This window comes from Oncorhynchus mykiss, chromosome 29, assembly GCF_057628025.1.
Source record: "Oncorhynchus mykiss isolate SJ-2025 chromosome 29, ASM5762802v1, whole genome shotgun sequence".
Classification (NCBI taxonomy): domain Eukaryota; kingdom Metazoa; phylum Chordata; class Actinopteri; order Salmoniformes; family Salmonidae; genus Oncorhynchus; species Oncorhynchus mykiss.
In genome coordinates, this window is record NC_143050.1 from 14,722,568 (window position 1) to 14,748,775 (window position 26,208).

The 26,208-nt window shown below is 43.7% G+C and overlaps 1 protein-coding gene across 4 annotated transcripts in view; it reads right to left on the reverse strand.

The window, feature by feature from the left end:
* Nucleotides 1-26,208, reverse strand: part of nrg2a (neuregulin 2a) — a 170,808-nt gene that overhangs the window by 111,231 nt on the left and 33,369 nt on the right. For 2 of the 4 annotated variants that reach the window (XM_090226573.1, XM_090226572.1), the window contains exon 1: nt 209-700. The exons of the other annotated variants lie outside the window; for them this stretch is intronic. In XM_090226573.1, coding sequence (XP_090082699.1) covers nt 209-317 — 109 coding nt within the window. In that variant the 5' untranslated portion in view covers nt 318-700. Of the gene's footprint in view, nt 1-208; nt 701-26,208 lie in introns of those variants that run through there. 4 annotated transcript variants of the gene reach the window in all.

Genomic DNA, 26,208 nt, shown 5'->3' on the forward strand with positions numbered 1-26,208 from the left:
CCACTGGGCACACACTGGTTGATCAGCGCTGTTTCCATGTCAGTTCAACAAAATGACGTCGAACCAATGTGGAATAGATGTTGAATTGAGGTCTGTGCCAAGTGTGCACATACTTACACACAATCAAGTGCACAGACACACACACACACACACACACACACACACACACACGCCTCTCCAAATGTCCTCTCCAGCCATTCTTTTTTACCTTTGGTTGGATCGCTCAATTCTTTCTCTTTGCGCTCTCTCTCCTCTTTCCGTGCTCTTTTCCCCCCACTCTTTCTCCCTTTCTTCTCATTTTTCCTGCCCTCCGACATGCTGTCAGTTGAAAGTGTAAATCCTCGAAGGAAAAAAAACCCAGAAAAAAACAGGTAGTCCTGTGAGGAGCGTGTGGCAAGTGGGCACTAGACTCAGAGCGTCTCCAATCCTATATAGACGCACACCAATCACCCACAGTAGGGAAACACCTACTCACAGCAAGGCAGAGAGAGAGAGGGAAGAGAGAGAGGAAGAGAGAGGACCGAAGAGGAGGGGCGACAGCGCTAAGGAGAGAGAATGGGGAGGGGAAGAAAGAGGGAGGGTAGTAAGAGAGAGAGAAAGGGAGTGAGCAAAGAGGCATTTCCCATTGCTGTCAAGCAATTAACTGTTCCCTGCCTGGAACTATCAGATAAGCAGAGCCTCTTCCAGGCCCTCAAGCTGGAGCGGAGACCAGAGAGAGAGAGAGAGGAAATCTCTACAGAGTGGAAGAGATGGCCAGTATAGAGAGAGAGGAAACTCCCACAGAGAGGAGGAGATGGCCAGTATAACAGGCCACATATAGCCTCCCCCAGCCCCAGCCTCCCCCTAGCCCGGAGCATCTTCTCTTTATGACTAACCCATTCACCCCAGGAGAGGGGCCAGTTAACCCCTGACCCATGCTGACCCCACCCAGCTCCCTTTGGGTCTGGACAGGTTGGTGAGGTGGTCTCTACACAATATCACTATCCCCAAACTCCCATCTAATGGTTCTGATTTGGGTTATAAACACTGAAACCACAGGAGGATATGCATTGAAACCAATCAAAACTAGAAAACTCTCTCTCTCTCTCTCTCTTTCTCCTCCCTGTGTCCTCCTACCCTGACGTGTTAGCGAGCCCCAGCATGTCTGTGGATGTTTCTCTCTGCTGGCGTGTCATCACCAACCTGAGCAGCAAGCTCGGTCACACACACACACACCAGAAGAGGCTATAGGAGGAAGGGCTCATTATAATGGCTGGAATGGAGTAAATGGAACTGAGTCAAACATGTGGTTTCCATGTATGATGTGTATGATACAGTTCCATTTGTTCCATTCCAGCCATTACAATGAGCCCGTCCTCCTATAGCTCGTCCCACCAGCCTCCTCTGACACACACACAGTCTTACAGACACCCACCACTCTTTACTTTCAAAAACTGCATAGCAGTCACAGTGTAAATTACTGCTGATGAAGAAATGTAATTAAGTCTGAGAAATAAAAGACATCCACAGAAACTACATCCTCTCACAGAAACTACATCACAGAAACTACATCCTCTCACAGAAACTACACTACAGAAACTACATCCTCTCACAGAAACGACACATTACTAATAGATAACCTAACACACTTAAAAACACCTTAAATACTACACAATGCCAATGTCAGTAACACGCTAATGTACAGTAGGCTCTTAAAGCACCACTGATTATTTTATAAGCTGTTACTGTATGCACCAAGCCTGTCAAATATCACTCCAACTGAATTTCACTCTCTAGTGTACACTCTTAGAAAAAAGGGTTCCAAAATAGTTATTTGGCTGTTGAACCCTCTGTGGACATGGAACCCAAAAGGGTTCTTCAAAGGGTTCTCCTATGGGGACCCTTGAAGGTTCTAGATAGCACCTTTTTTTCCCTAAGAGTATAGTGCTAGCAGCTAGGAGAGTAACATGTCGAAAAACAACAGACTAGGACACCCAATGAAACTTGTGACCAAAACAATGCTCTGTGTGACTCATCTGCTAGTTTGGTATCGGGGGCCTCCCAGAGGTGTTCTCTCGGTTCAGCCCTCGGGAACCCATATCACTGTTGGGAGGGGCATGTGTTTGGTGTGGGTGGGGGGGGGTGGTCATCATGTCCCAACAGGTCAGCCCGCTCACTGCAAACCCCCACTCAGTCTCAGGAAACTTCAAAGAAAAAATGGAGGCCAAGTGCCCATTGAGTCTCTCTCTCTCTCATTCTGTGTATATATCTCCCACCTTTATCAACACTCCCTCTGTTTACCTCTCCTTCTTCTCCTCCTCTCTGCTCTTCTCTCAGAGATTCTGCATAGTGATCTAATCTGTCGGCGGTGATGACGGAGTAGGACTGAAGGGGCTCCAATTTGACAGGAAGCACCACCCTCCCCCTCCTCACCCCCTTTCCCCTCCTTCCCACCTCCTCAACAATCCTCGCCTTCATAACCCTTGTCTCCCCCCTTTGTTGAGCAAGATGGGTCTCGTTGCTATGCCTCTGGCTGTGCTGTCCTCTCTGGCACCTGTGTCTCTGTGTGTGTGTGTGTGTGCGTGTGCGTGTGAGTGTACGTGTGCATGTGTGTGTGCGCGTGAGTCTGTCACAGTGTGTCAGTGTATAACTAACACATTTGGTTCTAACACATTTGGTTCCTTGGAAGTTGTTGGAAGTTGTGGGATTTTTTGGGGGGGGGTTTCACATTGTTTGTGGGAACGAAGCCATACGTTCCCTGACCGGTAAGTTTTTTTTAAACCTCCTGAGAACAGAAATGAAAATGTTGCCTGTTCTGGAAACATTTATTTTTAGCTGCAGAGAGGTTCTAGAAAGTGTTATTCAGGTTCCTTGAGAATTTTTCAGGGAGTTTTTATTCATGCTAATCTACATAGGTTATGTAGATGTTTTTGAATAACTTACTTAAAATGTTCACTGAGTGTTTCAACAAGACTTTCAATAGTGTACAAACCAAGAGAGTACCATTATGCTATTTTTTTCAATATTTTTTATTTTATTTTGTTTAGTTTTGTGTTTTGTGTGTTTTGTCTTGTCCCGTAAATAAAAATGTTCCTTGTTTTTTTCCGTATATATTTCATATATATTTTAATATCACTTTCCATCTACAGAATGAATAGAGTCTCCAGCAACCTGCCTCACCCAATGTGGTACGGATCTGCTATTTTTTATACTTAAGAACCGGAACCCCCATCAAAAGCTGGCTGCTAGCTAGTAATCAGTAAGCCATTGCTAGGCCCATCTGCTAGGCCCATCTCCCGGCTAGCCGAAGAGGCCCATCAGCCACTCCTTGGGCTACAAAACCTGGACCCCCGCTGACCCATCACGACTGGACTACCAACGTAATTCTGCCCGAGGGGTTTTTTCAACTGACTCCTCCGTCTCGACGTCCCCTGTATGCCCACCCGCTAGCCTGCTAGCCGCGGCCCGCTAGCTGTCTAAAGCACATCGGACTGTTAGCTTAAAAGGCCCATCGGACAAATTCTTTGGCCACTATACATACAGTTGAAGTCAGAAGTTTACATACACCTTAGCCAAATACATTTAAACATTGTTTTTACAATTCATGACATTTAATCCTAGTAAAAATTCCCTGTGTTAGGTCAGTTAGGATCACCACTTTATTGTAAGAATGTGAAATGTCAGAATAATAGTACAGAGAATGATTTATTTCAGCTTTTATTTCTTTCATCACATTCCCAGTGGGTCAGAAGTTTACATACACTCAATTAGTATTTGGTAGCATTGCCTTTAAATTGTTTTACTTGGGTCAAATGTTTCAGGTAGCCTTCCACAAGCTTCCCACAATACGTCGGGTGAATTTGGTCCCATTCCTCCTGACAGAGCTGGTGTGACTGGGTCAGGTTTGTAGGCCTCATTGCTCGCACACAATTTTTTAGTCCTGCCCACAAATGTTCTTTGGGATTGAGGTCAGGGCTTTGTGATGGCCACTCCAATACCTTGACTTTGTTGTCCTTAAGCCATTTTGCCGCAACTTTGGAAGAATGCTTGGGGTCATTGTCCATTTGGAAGACCCATTTGCGACCAAGCTTTAGCTTCCTGACTGATGTCTTGAGATGTTGCTTCGATATATCCACATCATTTTCCGCCCTCATGATGCCATCTATTTTGTGAAGTGCACCAGATCCTCCTGCAGCAAAGCACCCCCACAACATGATGCTAACACCCCCGTGCTTCACGGTTGGGATGGTGTTCTTCGTCTTGCAAGCCTGACCCTTTTTCCTCCAAACATAATGATTGTCATTATGGCCAAACAGTTCTATTTTTGTTTCATCAGATCAGAGGACATTTCTTCAAAAAGTAACATTTTTGTCCCCATGTGCAGTTGCAAACTGCAGTCTGGCTTTTTTATGACGGTTTTGGAGCAGTGGCTTCTTCCTTGCTGAGCGGCCTTTCGGGTTATGTTGATATAGGACTCGTTGTTTTACTGTGGATATAGTAACTTTTGTACCTGTTTCCTCCAGCATCTTCACAAGGTCCTTTGCTGCTGTTCTGGGATTGATTTGCACTTTTCGCAACAAACTACAATAATCTCTAAGAGACAGAACGCGTCTCCTTCCTGAGCGGTATGACGCTGCGTGATCCCATGGTGTCTATACGTGCATACTATTGTTTGAATAGATGAACATGGCACATGAACGTTGGAAATTGCTCCCAAGGATGAATCAGACTTGTGGAGGTCTACAATTTTTTTTTCTGAGGTCTTGGCTGATTTCGTTTGATTTTCCCATGATGTCAAGCAAAGAGGCACTTAGTTTGAAGGTAGACCTTGAAATAAATCTACAGGTACACCTCCAATTGACTCAAATGATGTCAATTAGACTATCACAAACTTCTAAAGCCATGTCATAATTTTCTGCTATTTTCCAAGCTGTTTAAAGTCAGGGTCAACTTAGTGTAAGTAAACTTCTGACCCACTGGAATTGTGATACAGTGAATTCTAAGTTAAATAATCTGCCTGTAATCAATTGTTGGAAATGTGTCATACACACAGTAGATGTCCTAACTGACTTGCCAAAACCATAGCTTGTTAACAAGAAATTTGTGGAGTGGTTGAAAAACGAGTTTTAATGACTGTATATTGCAATTCGATACAACGAATTGCAACTGTATTTTGCCAATTGGCCTGGTTTACCACACAGAACACTGCTGATCCGTCCTCTGAACCGGAACCCCCCAACAGAAGCTAGCCAGCTAACTAGCTACTAGCTAGTAGACAGCTAGCCACTGCTAGTGGTCAACAGCTACTTTTAGCCCGGACAACTCTCGCCAGTCTCGCCAGACTCAAACCAGAAAAAAATCAGACCTTTTTTTCTCCATATCTCTGGATTTCTACCGCAAGTTCTGAACCTTTTTTTTCTCACCTGGATCATCGCAGCTAGCTAGCTGCTATCCAAGTGGCCACTCCTGGCTAACGTCTCTGTCCCGAAGCAAGAACCAATTAGCCTGGAGCTAGCCTTGCTAGGCCTGCTCTCCACGGCACAGTAGCTGTCTAGAACACATTGGACTATTAGCTTCAGAGGCCCATCGGAGAAATTCTTTGGCCACTATACCTATTTTGCCAATTATGCCTGGTTTACCATTCAGAGCCCTGCTGATCCGTCTGCTGACATCACAGCATGAGGAGGCCACAACAGACTTTCTTCCATCGCGACGTCCCTCTATGGCCTTCTGCTGGCTTGCTAGCCCCGGCCGACTAGCTGCCTGAAGCCACTCACTGGACTCCTATGATCACTTGGCCACACATGCCTCTCCCTAACGTCAATAGGCCTTGTCCATTGCTGTTTTGGTTAGTAATTATTGGCTTATTTCACTGTAGAGCCTCTAGCCCTGCTCAATACGCCTTAGTTAATACTTTAGTTCCACCTCCCACACATGCGGTGACATCACCTGGTTTAAATGATATTTCTAGAGACATTATCTCTTTCATCGTCACTCTATGCACAGGTTTACCCTCACTGTATCCACATCCTACCATACCTTTGTCTGTACATTATGCCTTGAAAATATGAACAGACTAGACGACCAGTTATTTTATCCTTTAGCCGTACCCATATCCTACTCCTCCTCTGTTCCTCTGGTGATGTGGAGGTTAATCCAGGCCCTGTAGTGCCTAGCTCCACTCCCATTCCCCAGGCGCTCTCATTTGTTGACGTCTGTAACCGTAAAAGCCTTGGTTTCATGCATGTTAACATTAGAAGCCTCCTCCCTAAGTTTGTTTTATTCACTTCCCTAGCACACTCTGCCAACATGAATGTCCTAGCCGTGTCTGAATCCTGGCTTAGGAAGACCACCAAAAACCCTGAAATTTCCATCCCTAACTATAACATTTTCCGACAAGATAGAACTGCCAAAGGGGGCGTAGTTGCAATCTACTGCAGGGATAGCTGGCAGAGTTCTGTCTTATTATTCAGGTCTGTGCCCAAACTATTTGAGCTTCTGCTTTTTTCTAGAAACAAGCCTCTTACCATTGCCACTTGCTATAGACCACCTTCTGCCCCCAGCTGTGCCCTGGACACCATATGTGAATTTATTGCACCCATCTATCTTCAGAGCTCGTGCTGTTGGGTGATCTAAACTGGGACATGCTTAACACCCTGGCATTCCTACAATCTAAGATTGATGCTCTCAATCTCACACAAATTATCAATGAACCCACCAGGTACAACCCCAAATCCGTAAACACGGGCACCCTCATAGATACCATCCTAACCAACCTGCCCTTCAAATACACCTCTGCTATCTTCAAGCAGGATCTCAGCGATCAATGCCTCATTGCCTGCGTAATGGGTCTGCGGTCAAGCAACCACCCTCATCACTGTCAAACGCTCCCTAAAACACTTCAGCGATCAGGCCTTTCTAATCGACCTGGCTCGGGTATCCTGGAATGCTATTGACCTCATTCCATCAGTAGAGGATGCCTGGTTATTCTGTAAAAGTGCTTTCCTCACAATCTTAAATAAGCATGCTCCATTCAAAAAAATGTAGAACCGGGAACAGATATAGCCCTTGGTTCACTCCAGACCTAACTGTCATTGACCAGCACAAAAACATCCTGTGGCGTACTGCATTAGCATTGAATATTCCCCGCGATACGCAACTTTTCAGGGAAGTTAGGAACCAATATACACAGGCAGTTAGGAAAGGCTAGCTTTTTCAAACAGAAATTTGCATCCTATAGCACTAACTCCAAAACATTCTGGGACACTGTAAAGTCCATGGAGAATAAGAGCACCTCCTCCCAGCTGCCCGCTGCACTGAGGCTAGGAAACACTGTCACCACCGATAAATCCGTGATAATTGAGAATTTCAACAAGCATTTTTCTATGGCTGGCCATGCTTTCCACCTGGCTACCCCTACCCCGGTCAACAGCCCTGCACCCCTCACTGCAACTTGCCCAAGCCTCCCCATTTCTCCCTCACCCATATCCAGATAGCTGATGTTCTGAAAGAGCTGCAAAATCTGGACCTCTACAAATCAGCAGGGCTAGACAATCTGGTCCCTCACTTCCTAAAATTATCAGCTGAAATTGTTGCAACCCCTATTACTAGCTTGTTCAACCTCTCTTTCGTATCGTCTGAGATCCCCAAAGATTGGAAAGCTGCAGCGGTCATCCCCCTCTTCAAAGGGGGAGACACTCTAGACCCAAACTGCTACAGACCTATATCTATCCTACCCTGCCTTTCTAAGGTCTTCGAAAGTCAAGTTAACAAACAGATCACCGACCATTTTGAATCCCACCATACCTTCTCTGCTATGCAATCTGGTTTCAGAGCTGGACATGGGTGCACCTCATGCTCAAGGCCATAAACGACATAATAACCACCATCGATAAGAGACAATACTGTGCAGTTGTATTCATCGACCTGGCCAATGCTTTCGACTCTGTCAATCACCACATTCTTATAAGCAGACTGAACAGCCTTGGTTTCTCAAATGACTACCTCGCCTGGTTCACCAACTACTTCTCTGACAAAGGTCAGTTAGTCAAATCGGAGGGCCTGTTGTCCGGGCCTCTGGCAGTCTCTATGGGGGTGCCACAGGGTTCAAAACTCGGGCCGACTCTTTCCTCTGTATACATCAATGATGTCGCTCTTGCTGCTGGTGATTCTCTGATCCACCTCTACGCAGACGACACCATTCTGTATACTTCTGGCCTTTCTTTGGACACTGTGTTAACAAACCTCCAGACGAGCTTCAATGCCATACAACTCTCCTTCTGTGGCCTCCAACTGCTCTTGAATGCAAGCAAAACTAAATGCATGCTCTTTAACCGATCGCTGCCCACACCTACCCACCCGTCCAGCATCACTACTCTGGATGGTTCTGACTTAGAATATGTGGACAACTACAAATACCTAGGTGTCTGGTTAGACTGTAAACTCTCCTTCTAAACTCACATCTCCAATCCAAAATTAAATCTAGAATCAGCTTCCTATTTCGCAACAAAGCCTCCTTCACTCATGCTGCTAAACATACCTTCGTAAAACTGACCTTCCTACCGATCCTTAACTTTGGCGATGTCATTTACAAAATAGCGTCCGACACTCTACTCAGCAAATTGGATGCAGTCTATCACAGTGCCATCCGTTTTGTCACCAAAGCCCCATATACTACCCAGCACTGCGACCTGTATGCTCTTGTTTGCTGGCCCTCGCTTCATATCCGTCGCCAAACCCACTGTCTCCAGGTCATCTATGTAAAGCCCCACCTTATCTCAGCTCACTGGTCACCATAGCAGCACCCACCCGCTGCACGCGCTCCAGCAGGTATATTTCACTGGTCACCCCCAAAGCCAATTCCTCCTTTGGCTGCCTTTCCTTCCAGTTCTCTGCTGCCAATGACTGGAACGAACTGCAAAAATCACTGAAGCTGGAGACTCATATCTCCCTTACTACCTTCAAGCACCAGCTGTCAGGGCAGCTCACAGATCACTGCACCTGTACATAACCAATCTGTAAATAGCCCATCCAACTACCTCATCACCATATTGTTATTTATTTTGCTCCTTTGCATCCCAGTATTGCGACTTGCACACTCATCTTCTGCACATCTATCACCCCAGTGTTTAATTTGCCATACTGTAATCATTTTGCCTCTATTGCTTATTTATTGCCTCACCCCCCTTATCTTACCTCATTTGCACACACTGTATATAGACTTTCTCTATTGTATTATTGACTGTATGTTTGTTTATTCCATGTGTAACTCTGTGTTGTTGCTTATATCGCACTGCTTTGCTTTATCTTGGCCAGGTCGCAGTTGTAAATGAGAACTTGTTCTCAACTAGCCCACCTGGTTAAATAAAGGTTAAATTAAAACATGTTTTTAAAAAACAAGAGGAGGAGGCGTTTACGTAAACAATCTCAGTGTAAGTTCAGTATGTTCTTTGATAAGGGTATGTATCCCAAATTCAAAGAACTCCATCTTAACCCAAATTGTAGGGAAACAAATATGCTATGGGACTAAATATGTCACTGTTCCCCTACTCCGTTTCTGCCATGACATGAAAACCACTGTGTTGAAAGAAATTGAAGCAAAGGACAAATAACATTTGTGTAAATTGATGAGCTCTCCGCCCACGGCCCCCAACCTTTTCCTCCATGCTCCCCATAGACTCTTGTTTTCATGCAGTGCCACCCACCAAGCAAATGGATGGAAGATGAAAGATTGAATACGGGATAAGAGCAGTCCATCCTGACTAAAAAGGCTGCACTTATCAATGTGTGTGTGTGTGTGTGTGTGTGTGTGTGTGTGTGTGTGTGTGTGTGTGTGTGTGTGTGTGTGTGTGTGTGCGTGTGTTCTACCTGGGGGTGTACCACCCCAACCTGGTCTCAGAGCATTTCGTAATATTCTGTATGTGAATCCGAGACACTCAATTTAGCATGTTATGTTACGTTTTGTATGGTATGTATTCATTTGTGTGTCCATCATTGATTTTGTATGTATGAATAACAATTTGTATGATATGTTACAAATTTCAATATGTTGTTTCTAATGTTACCTAGGTGGCTAGGTGGCTAACGCTAACATTAGCTAGTTGGCTAACATTAGCTAGGCTAGGGGTTAGGGTTTAGAGTTAAAGTTAGGAGAGGTTAAAGGGTTAAGATTAGGGTTTGCTAAAAGTATTAAGGTTAGGGTTAGGGGCCAGGGTTAGCTAACATGCTAAGTAGATGCAAAGTAGCTAAAAAGTAGTAAGTCGATAAAAAGTTGATAATTAGCTCAAATACTAAAGTTGTCCCTGATGAGATTCAAACACGCAACCTTGCCTTAAGTAACCTTCTGTCTTATGTAACCATACCAAACGTAACATATCATACTAATTTGAGTGTCCCGGATTTACAGTTACTATGTTACGTCTAGTCTATGAGACCAGGCTGACCAACCTCACTTTGGAGAGCACCTACTCTTCATCCTGTTGAATTTCAAGAAAAGAGGGCTGTCTATGATCACACACACACACACACACACTACTATCTGAGACTCCACATCAGTCCCAGTCTGGCTGACCCTGTTTCTGCTAGGTAGAAAGAGAGAGACTTAACACAGCTTGTTCTCTCAGACACCAACACAGTCACGCATGCACACACACTGTACAACCACAGTTCAACCATAGTACAACCACAGTCACACAGTACAACCACAGCACAGTCACACAGTACAACCACAGTACACGCCGAATACTCTGTCCCTCCTTTTTCTAATCCATGAATAATAATAATTTATTACAGTTATAAAGCGCTTTTCATTATACAGAATAATCTCAAAGTGCATCACAAAACAATAATAAAATCAATTAAATAATAATAATCATTTTAATAAATGCTTCCATTATGAAGCATCTGCTGTTTCTCAACAGTCTGGTCCCGGGGCCATCCTGAGATCAGGCTGTGGTGGAGGGGGCGAGAGAGAGGGAAAGAGGGGTGCTGTGGTAGAGGGGCCGAGAGAAAGGGAAAGAGGGGTGCTGTGGTGGAGGGGCCGAGAGAGAGGGAAAGAGGGGTGCTGTGGTAGAGGGGGCGAGAGAGAGGGAAAGAGGGGTGCTGTGGTAGAGGGGCCGAGAGAGAGGGAAAGAGGGGTGCTGTGGTGGAGGGGGCGAGAGAGAGGGAAAGAGGGGTGCTGTGGTGGAGGGGCCGAGAGAGAGGGAAAGAGGGGTGCTGTGGTGGAGGGGGCGAGAGAGAGGGAAAGAGGGGTGCTGTGGTAGAGGGGGCGAGAGAGAGGGAAAGAGGGGTGCTGTGGTAGAGGGGGCGAGAGAGAGGGAAAGAGGGGTGCTGTGGTGGAGGGGCCGAGAGAGAGGGAAAGAGGGGTGCTGTGGTAGAGGTGGCGAGAGAGAGGGAAAGAGGGGTGCTGTGGTAGAGGGGGCGAGAGAGAGGGAAAGAGGGGTGCTGTGGTGGAGGGGCCGAGAGAGAGGGAAAGAGGGGTGCTGTGGTGGAGGGGGCGAGAGAGAGAGGGAAAGAGGGGTGCTGTGGTAGAGGGGCCGAGAGAAAGGGAAAGAGGGGTGCTGTGGTGGAGGGGCCAAGAGAGAGAGGGGTGCTGTGGTGGAGGGGCCGAGAGAGAGAGGGGTGCTGTGGTGGAGGGGCCGAGAGAGAGAGGGGTGCTGTGGTGGAGGGGCCGAGAGAGAGAGGGGTGCTGTGGTGGAGGGGCCGAGAGAGAGAGGGGTGCTGTGGTGGAGGTGCCAAGAGAGAGAGGGGTGCTGTAGGGGGAGCCTGACATTTAGAGTAAATAAAAATAAACCTCTCAAATTTCTGGCTTGGATTCCCTGGATGTCCTGCTCTTAAACCCTTCACAGGCCCCATCTCTGCCTCCCTCCTGGGCCAAGAACTAGCCCCAACCAGACCCACATCCATTCCTGCAGCCTGCAGCCTGCAGCCCTCTCTGCTCTTAGTCTCAAATATGACCGGATAGATGTCTTGCACCTCCATTCAGAGCCCCTCTATCCTGTACCTGCACATCATCAGATATCGCACCCCTTCACAAGCACACTAGTTTATCTTTGAAGACGTAATGGTTTTAAACATCCATCACCTTGTTTAGATCGGTCTGCTTTTCTGTGAGCAGAGTGTGTGGGTGTGTGTGTGTGTGTGTGTGGGGGGGGGGGGGGCTAGTCCCTGCTTTTAACACTTGTCTGTTGACTTGACTCTGAGAGAGGAAGCAAAGGAAGCAGTGGAGAGAGGGAGACCGCAAAGAGAGGTGGGGGGTGAGAGAGGGAAGCGAGGAAAATACAAGATAGAGAGGGAAATACAAGATAGAGAGGGAAGAGAGGGAAATACAAGATAGAGAGGGAAATACAAGATAGAGAGTAAAATACAAGATAGAGAGGGAAGAGAGGGAAATACAAGATAGAGAGGGAAATACAAGATAGAGAGGGAAGAGAGGGAAATACAAGATAGAGAGGGAAATACAAGATAGAGAGTAAAATACAAGATAGAGAGGGAAGAGAGGGAAATACAAGATAGAGAGGGAAGAGAGGGAAATACAAGATAGAGAGGGAAGAGAGGAAAATACAAGATAGAGAGGGAAATACAAGATAGAGAGGGAAATACAAGATAGAGAGGGAAATACAAGATAGAGAGGGAAATACAAGATAGAGAGGGAAATACAAGATAGAGAAGAAAATACAAGATAGAGAGGGAAGAGAGGGAAATACAAGATAGAGAGGGAAATACAAGATAGATAGGGAAAAGAGGGAAATACAAGATAGAGAGGGAAGAGAGGGAAATACAAGATATATAGGGAAGAGAGGTAAATACAAGATAGAGAGGGAAATACAAGATATAGAGGGAAATACAAGATATAGAGGGACGAGAGGGAAATACAAGATAGATAGGGAAGAGAGGTAAATACAAGATAGAGAGGGAAATACAAGAGATAGAGGGAAATACAAGATATAGAGGGAAGAGAGGTAAATACAAGATATAGAGGGAAATACAAGATAGATAGGGAAGAGAGGTAAATACAAGATATAGAGGGAAATACAAGATATAGAGGGAAATACAAGATAGAGAGGGAAGAGAGGGAAATACAAGATAGATAGGGAAAAGAGGGAAATACAAGATAGAGAGTAAAATACAAGATAGAGAGGGAAGAGAGGGAAATACAAGATAGAGAGGGAAGAGAGGGAAATACAAGATAGAGAGGGAAGAGAGGAAAATACAAGATAGAGAGGGAAATACAAGATAGAGAGGGAAATACAAGATAGAGAGGGAAATACAAGATATAGAGGGAAGAGAGGGAAATACAAGATAGAGAGTAAAATACAAGATAGAGAGGGAAGAGAGGGAAATACAAGATAGAGAGGGAAGAGAGGAAAATACAAGATAGAGAGGGAAATACAAGATAGAGAGGGAAATACAAGATAGAGAGGGAAATACAAGATAGAGAGGGAAATACAAGATAGAGAGGGAAATACAAGATAGAGAAGAAAATACAAGATAGAGAGGGAAGAGAGGGAAATACAAGATAGAGAGGGAAGAGAGGAAAATACAAGATAGAGAGGGAAATACAAGATAGAGAGGGAAATACAAGATAGAGAGGGAAATACAAGATAGAGAGGGAAATACAAGATAGAGAGGGAAATACAAGATAGAGAAGAAAATACAAGATAGAGAGGGAAGAGAGGGAAATACAAGATAGAGAGGGAAATACAAGATAGATAGGGAAAAGAGGGAAATACAAGATAGAGAGGGAAGAGAGGGAAATACAAGATATATAGGGAAGAGAGGTAAATACAAGATAGAGAGGGAAATACAAGATATAGAGGGAAATACAAGATATAGAGGGACGAGAGGGAAATACAAGATAGATAGGGAAGAGAGGTAAATACAAGATAGAGAGGGAAATACAAGAGATAGAGGGAAATACAAGATATAGAGGGAAGAGAGGTAAATACAAGATATAGAGGGAAATACAAGATAGATAGGGAAGAGAGGTAAATACAAGATATAGAGGGAAATACAAGATATAGAGGGAAATACAAGATAGAGAGGGAAGAGAGGGAAATACAAGATAGATAGGGAAAAGAGGGAAATACAAGATAGAGAGTAAAATACAAGATAGAGAGGGAAGAGAGGGAAATACAAGATAGAGAGGGAAGAGAGGGAAATACAAGATAGAGAGGGAAGAGAGGAAAATACAAGATAGAGAGGGAAATACAAGATAGAGAGGGAAATACAAGATAGAGAGGGAAATACAAGATATAGAGGGAAGAGAGGGAAATACAAGATAGAGAGTAAAATACAAGATAGAGAGGGAAGAGAGGGAAATACAAGATAGAGAGGGAAGAGAGGAAAATACAAGATAGAGAGGGAAATACAAGATAGAGAGGGAAATACAAGATAGAGAGGGAAATACAAGATAGAGAGGGAAATACAAGATAGAGAGGGAAATACAAGATAGAGAAGAAAATACAAGATAGAGAGGGAAGAGAGGGAAATACAAGATAGAGAGGGAAATACAAGATAGATAGGGAAAAGAGGGAAATACAAGATAGAGAGGGAAGAGAGGGAAATACAAGATAGATAGGGAAGAGAGGTAAATACAAGATAGAGAGGGAAATACAAGATATAGAGGGCAATACAAGATATAGAGGGAAGAGAGGGAAATACAAGATAGATAGGGAAGAGAGGTAAATACAAGATAGAGAGGGAAATACAAGATATAGAGGGAAATACAAGATATAGAGGGAAGAGAGGTAAATACAAGATATAGAGGGAAATACAAGATAGATAGGGAAGAGAGGTAAATACAAGATATAGAGGGAAATACAAGATATAGAGGGAAATACAAGATAGAGAGGGAAGAGAGGGAAATACAAGATAGATAGGGAAGAGAGGTAAATACAAGATAGAGAGGGAAATACAAGATAGAGAGGGAAATACAAGATAGAGAGGGAAGAGAGGGAAATACAAGATAGAGAGGGAAGAGAGGGAAATACTAGATAGATAGGGAAGAGAGGTAAATACAAGATATAGAGGGAAGAGAGGTAAATACAAGATATAGAGGGAAATACAAGATAGATAGGGAAAAGAGGGAAATACAAGATAGAGAGGGAAGAGAGGGAAATACAAGATATAGAGGGAAATACAAGATATAGAGGGAAGAGAGGGAAATACAAGATAGAGAGGGAAATACAAGATAGAGAAGAAAATACAAGATATAGAGGGAAGAGAGGGAAATACAAGATAGAGAGGGAAATACAAGATAGAGAGGGAAATACAAGATAGAGAGGGAAATACAAGATAGAGAGGGAAATACAAGATAGAGAAGAAAATACAAGATAGAGAGGGAAGAGAGGGAAATACAAGATAGAGAGGGAAATACAAGATAGAGAGGGAAATACAAGATAGAGAGGGAAATACAAGATAGAGAAGAAAATACAAGATAGAGAGGGAAGAGAGGAAAATACAAGATAGAGAGGGAAGAGAGGGAAATACAAGATAGAGAGGGAAGAGAGGGAAATACAAGATATAGAGGGAAGAGAGGGAAATACAAGATAGAGAGGGAAATACAAGATATAGAGGGAAGAGAGGGAAATACAAGATAGAGAGGGAAGAGAGGGAAATACAAGACATAGAGGGAAGAGAGGGAAATACAAGATATAGAGGGAAGAGAGGGAAATACAAGATAGAGAGGGAAGAGAGGGAAATACAAGATATAGAGGGAAGAGAGGGAAATACAAGATAGATAGGGAAGAGAGGGAAATACAAGATAGAGAGGGAAGAGAGGGAAATACAAGATAGATAGGGAAGAGAGGGAAATACAAGATAGATAGGGAAGAGAGGGAAATACAAGATAGAGAGGGAAGAGAGGGAAATACAAGATATAGAGGGAAGAGAGGGAAATACAAGATATAGAGGGAACAGAGGGAAATACAAGATAGAGAGGGAAATACAAGATAGAGAGGGAAGAGAGGGAAATACAAGATAGAGAGGGAAATACAAGATAGAGAGGGAAGAGAGGGAATACAAGATATAGAGGGATTATGTAAAGGATCAAGTAAAGCAGAGTAAGATACAGGATGACAAGCAAACAGTGTCCTCTTGATCAGAAAATACAAAACAGTCCTAGCTGCTTCTTAGCTGTCTTGGAACAAGATATGTATCTGCTTGCTCAGCTAACCACACACACACTGAGGCATAGTCTTGTTAAACCAACTAACTACACAGGCAGGTAACCCTATAATTACCATTCTACAACAAGGATCAGCCTGCCTTTGTTTCCTCTGTAAACCCAGTCCTCAGACTGACACGGGATATATATCTCTAAGTCACGTACTGTATACAGTACCAGTCAAAGGTTTGGACTCACCTACTCATTCAAGGGTTTTTCTTTATTTTTTACTATTTTCTACATTGTAGAATAATAGTGAAGACATCAAAACTATGAAATCCCACAATCATGTAGTAACCAAAAAAGTGTTAAACAAATCAAAATATATGTTATATTTGAGATTCTTCAAAGTAGCCACCCTTTGCCTTGATGACAGCTTTGCACACTCTTGGCATTCCCTGCTTCAAGAGATATTACATTTCTGATTTGTTATAGTTACCCATCGACCAATCACGGCCTTTATTTATGAGGCATGTGAAAAGCTCCCTGGTCTTTAAAGTTGAATCTGTGCTTGACATGACAGATGTTGTATAGATGGTGGACAGAGGAAGGGTTGTTCATAAGAAAATAATGTCAAGCCTTATTATTTGCTAGAGGCTTGCTTAAACAAAGTGGCTGAATACGAATGCAACGACTATATTTTAGTTATTTACTTTTTATTCATCTTTAAAAAAGAAAAATGAGTCGATTGTTGACAATAAAATGTGAAGAAATCCAAGGGGTATGAATACTTCTGCAAGGCCCTGTATCTCCAAGTCTGGGGGATGGGGTCCCTGTGTCTGTGTAGCTGTGAATGACACAGAGAGATCTACTGCCTGTCTGTCAGAATGATGGCACCTGCAGTGGAGACGCCCACACAACACCAATCAATGTGACTGACATCTAGAGGCCTCAGGAAAGGAAAGGGCTATTTCGCTCAAGGTCAGTTTTGCTCAAGGTCAGTTTCACCAAGGTCAGTTTGGATTACAAATCAGTGACTGCTCAGCAACAGCTGAAATGAAACTGACAGTAAGAGATCCCAGACAAATGTTTATTCCTACATTTACTATTGCAAACTGGTGAATGGATTCAAATATAGAACAGCCATTTAGTGAGGGAAGTAAAAAGTCTACTTTAGGAGAGAGAGAGGGAAAGAAAGTGAGAGAGAGCGAGAGAGAGGGAGACAGAAAGAGAGCTGGAGAGGGAGAAGGAAAGAGAGAGAGAGAGAGAGAGAGAGGGAGACAGAAAGAGAGCTGGAGAGGGAGAAGAGAGAGAGAGAGCGAGAGAGAGGGAGACAGAAAGAGAGCTAGAGAGGGAGAAGGAAAGAGAGAGAGAGAGAGAGAGAGAGAGAGAGAGAGAGAGAGAGATGAGCGAGAGATTAAGAGAGAAAGAGAGAAAGAAAAAGAGGGAGAAAGAGGAGAGAGAGAAAAAAGAGAGTGAGCTAGGAAAGAGAGCAAGTATTTAAGTGTTTAATGCGGGAGCGTTCCTGGGTGGATTCAGCTCTTTGACGTTTCTGCAGCACACAGCTGTCACCATGGAAACCACACTCAGAGAGGCACACTCAGAGAGAATGAGAGTGAGAGAGAGAGTGTGAGAAACCGGCAGAATGGAGAGAGAAGAGCGAGACAGAGAGAGAATGATAGAGAGAGCAGATAAAGTGGGAGAGAGAGGAGAGAGAGAGGGGAGATAGACAGAGAGAGACATAGGGCGGTTGCAGTCTGGCGGCTGCACCACATAACACAGATGTCCATGAGGGAGAGGAGCCTGGGCTGGGCTGTGCTGTTCTGAGCCTAAGGGAAACTGCAGCAGCACCATCTCTGAGCGTTGATAAACACCATCTCTGAGTGGGGGAGAGGAGAGCGTGGATAAACACCATCTCTGATGGGGGAGAGGAGAGCGTTGATAAACACCATCTCTGATGGGATACAGGAGAGCGTGAATAAACACCATCTCTGAATGGGAGAGAGGAGAGCGTGGATAAACACCATCTCTGAGTGGGAGAGAGGAGAGCGTGGATAAACACCATTTCTGAAGGGATACAGGAGAGCGTGAATAAACACCATCTCTGAATGGGAGAGAGGAGAGCGTGGATAAACACCATCTCTGAATGGGAGAGAGGAGAGCGTTGATAAACACCATCTCTGAAAGGGAGAGAGGAGAGCGTGGATAAACACCATCTCTGAGTGGGAGAGAGGAGAGCGTGGATAAACACCATCTCTGATGGGGGAGAGGAGAGCGTGTAAAAACACCATCTCTGAATGGGAGAGAGGAGAGCGTGGATAAACACCATCTCTGATGGGGGAGAGGAGAGCGTTGATAAACACCATCTCTGAATGGGAGAGAGGAGAGCGTGGATAAACACCATCTCTGATGGGGGAGAGGAGAGCGTGGATAAACACCATCTCTGAGTGGGGGAGAGGAGAACGTGGATAAACACCATCTCTGAGTGGGGGAGAGGAGAGCGTTGATAAACACCATCTCTGATGGGGGAGAGGAGAGCGTGGATAAACACCATCTCTGAGTGGGGGAGAGGAGAGCATTGATAAACACCATCTCTGAATGGGGGAGAGGAGAGCGTGTAAAAACACCATCTCTGAATGGGAGAGAGGAGAGCGTGGATAAACACCATCTCTGATGGGAGAGAGGAGAGCGTGGATAAACACCATCTCTGATGGGAGAGAGGAGAGCGTTGATAAACACCATCTCTGAATGGGAGAGAGGAGAGCGTTGATAAACACCATCTCTGATGGGGGAGAGGAGAGCGTGGATAAACACCATCTCTGATGGGGGAGAGGAGAGCGTGGATAAACACCATCTCTGAGTGGGGGAGAGGAGAGCGTGGATAAACACCATCTCTGATGGGGGAGAGGAGAGCGTTGATAAACACCATCTCTGAATGGGAGAGAGGAGAGCGTGGATAAACACCATCTCTGAGTGGGGGAGAGGAGAGCGTGGATAAACACCATCTCTGATGGGGGAGAGGAGAGCGTTGATAAACACCATCTCTGAATGGGAGAGAGGAGAGCGTGGATAAACACCATCTCTGATGGGAGAGAGGAGAGCGTTGATAAACACCATCTCTGATGGGGGAGAGAAGAGCGTTGATAAACACCATCTCTGAATGTGAGAGAGGAGAGCGTGGATAAACACCATCTCTGATGGGAGAGAGGAGAGCGTGGATAAACACCATCTCTGATGGGAGAGAGGAGAGCGTTGATAAACACCATCTCTGAATGGGGGAGAGGAGAGCGTGGATAAACACCATCTCTGATGGGGGAGAGGAGAGCGTTGATAAACACCATCTCTGATGGGATACAGGAGAGCGTGAATAAACACCATCTCTGAATGGGAGAGAGGAGAGCGTGGATAAACACCATCTCTGAGTGGGAGAGAGGAGAGCGTGTAAAAACACCATCTCTGAATGGGAGAGAGGAGAGCGTGGATAAACACCATCTCTGAGTGGGAGAGAGGAGAGCGTGTAAAAACACCATCTCTGAGTGGGAGAGAGGAGAGCGTGGATAAACACCATCTCTGATGGGAGAGAGGAGAGCGTGGATAAACACCATCTCTGATGGGGGAGAGGAGAGCGTTGATAAACACCATCTCTGATGGGGGAGAGGAGAGCGTTGATAAACACCATCTCTGAATGGGAGAGAGGAGAGCGTTGATAAACACCATCTCTGATGGGGGAGAGGAGAGCGTGGATAAACACCATCTCTGATGGGGGAGAGGAGAGCGTTGATAAACACCATCTCTGAATGGGAGAGAGGAGAGCGTGGATAAACACCATCTCTGATGGGAGAGAGGAGAGCGTTGATAAACACCATCTCTGATGGGGGAGAGAAGAGCGTTGATAAACACCATCTCTGAATGGGAGAGAGGAGAGCGTGGATAAACACCATCTCTGATGCGAGAGAGGAGAGCGTGGATAAACACCATCTCTGACGGGAGAGAGGAGAGCGTTGATAAACACCATCTCTGATTGGATACAGGAGAGCGTGAATAAACACCATCTCTGAATGGGAGAGAGGAGAGCGTGTAAAAACACCATCACTGAATGGGAGAGAGGAGAGCGTGGATAAACACCATCTCTGATGGGAGAGAGGAGAGCGTTGATAAACACCATCTCTGATGGGGGAGAGGAGAGCGTTGATAAACACCATCTCTGAATGGGAGAGAGGAGAGCGTTGATAAACACCATCTCTGATGGGAGAGAGGAGAGCGTTGATAAACACCATCTCTGATGGGGGAGAGAAGAGCGTTGATAAACACCATCTCTGAATGGGAGAGAGGAGAGCGTGGATAAACACCATCTCTGATGGGAGAGAGGAGAGCGTGGATAAACACCATCTCTGATGGGAGAGAGGAGAGCGTTGATAAACACCATCTCTGATTGGATACAGGAGAGCGTGAATAAACACCATCTCTGAATGGGAGAGAGGAGAGCGTGTAAAAACACCATCTCTGAGTGGGAGAGAGGAGAGCGTGGATAAACACCATCTCTGAGTGGGGGAGAGGAGAGCGTGTAAAAACACCATCTCTGAATGGGAGAGAGGAGAGCGTGGATAAACACCATCTCTGAATGGGAGAGAGGAGAGCGTGGATAAACACCATCTCTGAATGGGAGAGAGGAGAGCGTAGATAAACACCATCTCTGATGGGGGAGAGGAGAGCGTGGATAAACACCATCTCTGAATGGGAGAGAGGAGAGCGTAGATAAACACCATCTCTGATGGGGGAGAGGAGAGCGTGGATAAACACCATCTCTGAGTGGGGGAGAGGAGAGCGTGGATAAACACCATCTCTGGGCATGCTCCATTCTCAAGGCCAGTGAGAAAATGAGATTTCAGCTCTTTAGTCTCTCGGCTCCGTCAGCTCTCTACCTCCATCCCATCTTCCATCTGTCAGTTCAGTCTTTATAACTACATCATACCACCAGGACTCTCCTTCTCCTGGAAATGGCTCTATACTAAATGAAAATGGACTGATTCATCTAATAATTGATTGATCTAATGGTGGATTTATTGATGAGGACGTGTCCTTCTTATGGCCCCGCGGCTGACTCATCTAGTGACAGAGAGACAGAGAGGCCTGTAAGAGAAGAGATGGGCATAGCAACACAGCAGCCAATAGGGCGTGCCACCAGAGCAACCTCACACACACACAACCCTGTCACAGGAACAGCTCTCACCATCTCCCATCTAACATCACCTCCTCTTTGTCACAGGTTGACCTTACTGTAACTAGTATTTCATCTGTTGTTTTTTTATAACCTTTATTTAAATAGGCAAGTCAGTTAAGAACAATTTCTTATTTACACTTACCCTGGTCAAACCCTAACCCGGACAACGCTGGGCCAATTGTGCGCCGCCCTATGGGACCTAATCACGGCCAGTTGTGATACAGCCTGGAATCGAACCAGGGTCTGTAGTCAAGCCTCTAGCACTGAGATGCAGTGCCTGGTAATAAGTCACTGATGTCACTAACTAGCAGGTTTATTCCCCACCCTCACCTAACCATCAGCCTCTCTACTCTGGGGTTTAATAGTCTGCAGAACCAAACCCTGTTAGAATTGCACCCTCGCCTCTTTCTGAAAAATCACTGGGCTTTCACTGATCCCTTGAAATCAGTGCTCTGCCAGAACTACAGTGTGTGTGTTTGTGTGTGTGTGTGTGTGTGTGTGTGTGTGTGTGTGTGCTCTTGGATTGAGTGTTATCCAGATGTCCATACCTTCATACTGTTCCCGTGCCATACTGGAGTATATAGTATTACCATCATACTGTTCCTGTACCATACTGGAGAATATAGTATCACCTTCATACTGTTCCTGTACCATACTGGAGTATATAGTATCACCTTCATACTGTTCCTGTACCATACTGGAGTATATAGTAGCACCTTCATACTGTTCCTGTACCATACTGGAGTATATAGTATTACCTTCATACTGTTCCTGTACCATACTGGAGTATATAGTATTACCTTCATACTGTTCCTGTACCATACTGGAGAATATTATATTACCTTCATACCGTTCCTGTACCATACTGGAGAATATAGTATTACCTTCATACTGTTCCTGTACCATACTGGAGTATATAGTATTACCTTCATACTGTTCCTGTACCATACTGGAGAATATAGTATTACCTTCATACTGTTCCTGTACCATACTGGAGTATATAGTATTACCTTCATACTGTTCCTGTACCATACTGGAGTATATATTATTACCTTCATACTGTTCCTGTACCATACTGGAGTATATAGTATTACCATCATACTGTTCCTGTACCATACTGGAGAATATAGTATCACCTTCATACTGTTCCTGTGCCATACTGGAGTATATTATATTACCTTCATACCGTTCCTGTACCATACTGGAGTATATAGTATTACCTTCATACTGTTCCTGTACCATACTGGAGTATATAGTATCACCTTCATACTGTTCCTGTACCATACTGGAGTATATAGTATTACCTTCATACTGTTCCTGTACCATACTGGAGAATATAGTATTACCTTCATACTGTTCCTGTACCATACTGGAGTATATAGTATTACCTTCATACTGTTCCTGTACCATACTGGAGTATATAGTATTACCTTCATACTGTTCCTGTACCATACTGGAGAATATAGTAGCACCTTCATACTGTTCCTGTACCATACTGGAATATATATTATTACCTTCATACTGTTCCTGTACCATACTGGAGTATATACTATTACCTTCATACTGTTCCTGTACCATACTGGAGTATATATTATTACCTTCATACTGTTCCTGTACCATACTGGAGTATATAGTATTACCTTCATACTGTTCCTGTACCATACTGGAGAATATAGTAGCACCTTCATACTGTTCCTGTACCATACTGGAATATATATTATTACCTTCATACTGTTCCTGTACCATACTGGAGTATATACTATTACCTTCATACTGTTCCTGTACCATACTGGAGAATATAGTAGCACCTTCATACTGTTCCTGTGCCATACTGGAGTATATACTATTACCTTCATACTGTTCCTGTACCATACTGGAGTATATAGTATTACCTGTTTGGAGAATGAGATGGAGATGATTACAGATGGCACATCTTCCATAGTTAACTTATAGTTAGTTATGTGTGGCATGTGCATGCTTGAATGTTGGAAGTGTATGAGCAGTAAATGTGTTTGAATGTTTGCTGTTATGCTTTGACGACAGAATAAATATATTCCAGAGGATGTCAATCACCAACTAACATTTAGTTTCTAAATTATCATTTTCTGCTTGTTGATGGTGATGATAAAGAAAGTGAACCAGCAGCATAATGTATGTGTGAATAGCAGCATAATGTATGTGTGAATAGCAGCATAATGTATGTGTGAACAACAGCATAATGTATGTGTGAATAGCAGCATAATGTATGTGTGAATAGCAGCATAATGTATGTGTGAACCAGCTGCATAATGTATGTGTGAATAGCAGCATAATGTATGTGTGAACCAGCAGCATAATGTATGTGTGAATAGCAGCATAATGTATGTGTGAATAGCAGCATAATGTATGTGTGAATAGCAGCATAATGTATGTGTGAATAGCAGCATAATGTATGTGTGAATAGCAGCATAATGTATGTGTGAATAGCAGCATAGTGTATGTGTGTATAGCAACATAATGTATGTGTGAATAGCAGCATAATGTATGTGTGAATAGCAGCATACTGTATTTGTGAATAGCAGCATAATGTATGTGTGAACCAGCAGCATAATGTATGTGTGAATAGCAGCATAATGTATGTGTGAATAGCAGCATAATGTATGTGTGAATAGCAGCATAATGTATGTGTGAATAGCAGCATAATGTATGTGTGAATAGCAGCATAATGTATGTGTGAATAGCAGCATAATGTATGTGTGAATAGCAGCATAATGTATGTGTGAACCAGCAGCATACTGTATGTGTGAATAGCAGCATAATGTATGTGTGAATAGCAGCATAATGTATGTGTGAATAGCAGCATAATGTATGTGTGAATAGCATCATAATGTATGTGTGAATAGCAGCATAATGTATGTGTGAATAGCAGCATAATGTATGTGTGAATAGCAGCATAATGTATGTGTGAACCAGCAGCATAATGTATGTGTGAATAGCAGCATAATGTCTGTGTGAACCAGCAGCATACTGTATGTGTGAATAGCAGCATAATGTATGTGTGAATAGCAGCATAATGAATGTGTGAATAGCAGCATAATGTATGTGTGAATAGCAGCATAATGTATGTGTGAATAGCAGCATAATGAATGTGTGAATAGCAGCATAATGTATGTGTGAATAGCAGCATAATGTATGTGTGAATAGCAGCATAGTGTATGTGTGAATAGCAGCATAATGTATGTGTGAATAGCAGCATAATGTATGTGTGAATAGCAGCATAATGTATGTGTGAATAGCAGCATAATGTATGTGTGAATAGCAGCATAATGTATGTGTGAATAGCAGCATAATGTATGTGTGAATAGCAGCATAATGTATGTGTGAATAGCAGCATAATGTATGTGTGAATAGCAACATAATGTATGTGTGAACCAGCAGCATAATGTATGTGTGAATAGCAGCATAATGTATGTGTGAATAGCAGCATAATGTATGTGTGAATAGCAGCATAATGTATGTGTGAACCAGCAGCATAATGTATGTGTGAACCAGCAGCATAATGTATGTGTGAATAGCAGCATAATGTATGTGTGAATAGCAGCATAATGTATGTGTGAACCAGCAGCATAATGTATGTGTGAATAGCAGCATAATGTATGTGTGAACCAGCAGCATAATGTATGTGTGAATAGCAGCATAATGTATGTGTGAATAGCAGCATAATGTATGTGTGAACCAGCAGCATAATGTATGTGTGAATAGCAGCATACTGTATTTGTGAATAGCAGCATAATGTATGTGTGAACCAGCAGCATAATGTATGTGTGAATAGCAGCATAATGTATGTTTGAATAGCAGCATAATGTATGTGTAAACCAGCAGCATAATGTATGTGTGAATAGCAGCATAATGTATGTGTGAACCAGCAGCATAATGTATGTGTGAATAGCAGCATAATGTATGTGTGAATAGCAGCATAATGTATGTGTGAACCAGCAGCATAATGTATGTGTGAATATCAGCATACTGTATTTGTGAATAGCAGCATAATGTATGTGTGAACCAGCAGCATAATGTATGTGTGAATAGCAGCATAATGTATGTGTGAATAGCAGCATAATGTATGTGTGAACCAGCAGCATAATGTATGTGTGAATAGCAGCATACTGTATTTGTGAATAGCAGCATAATGTATGTGTGAACAGCAGCATAATGTATGTGTGAATAGCAGCATAATGTATGTGTGAATAGCAGCATAATGTATGTGTGAAAAGCAGCATAATGTATGTGTGAATAGCAGCTTAATGTATGTGTGAACCAGCAGCATAATGTATGTGTGAACCAGCAGCATAATGTATGTGTGAACCAGCAGCATAATGTATGTGTGAATAACAGCATAATGTATGTGTGAATAGCAGCATAGTGTATGTGTGAATAGCAGCATAATGTATGTGTGAATAGCAGCATAATGTATGTGTGAACCAGCAGCATAATGTATGTGTGAACCAGCAGCATAATGTATGTGTGAACCAGCAGCATAATGCATGTGTGAATAGCAGCATAATGTATGTATGAATAGCAGCATAATGTAGGTGTGAACAACAGCATAATGTATGTGTGAATAGCAGCATAATGTATGTGTGAACAACAGTATAATGTAGGTGTGAACCAGCAGCATAATGTATGTGTGAATAGCAGCATAATGTATGTGTGAACAACAGCATAATGTAGGTGTGAATAGCAGCATAATGTATGTGTGAACAGCAGCATACTGTATGTGTGAACCAGGAGCATACTGTATGTGTGAATAGCAGCATACTGTATGTGTGAACAGCAGCATAATGTATGTGTGAACAGCAGCATACTGTATGTGTGAACCAGCAGCATAATGTATGTGTGAACCAGGAGCATACTGTATGTGTGA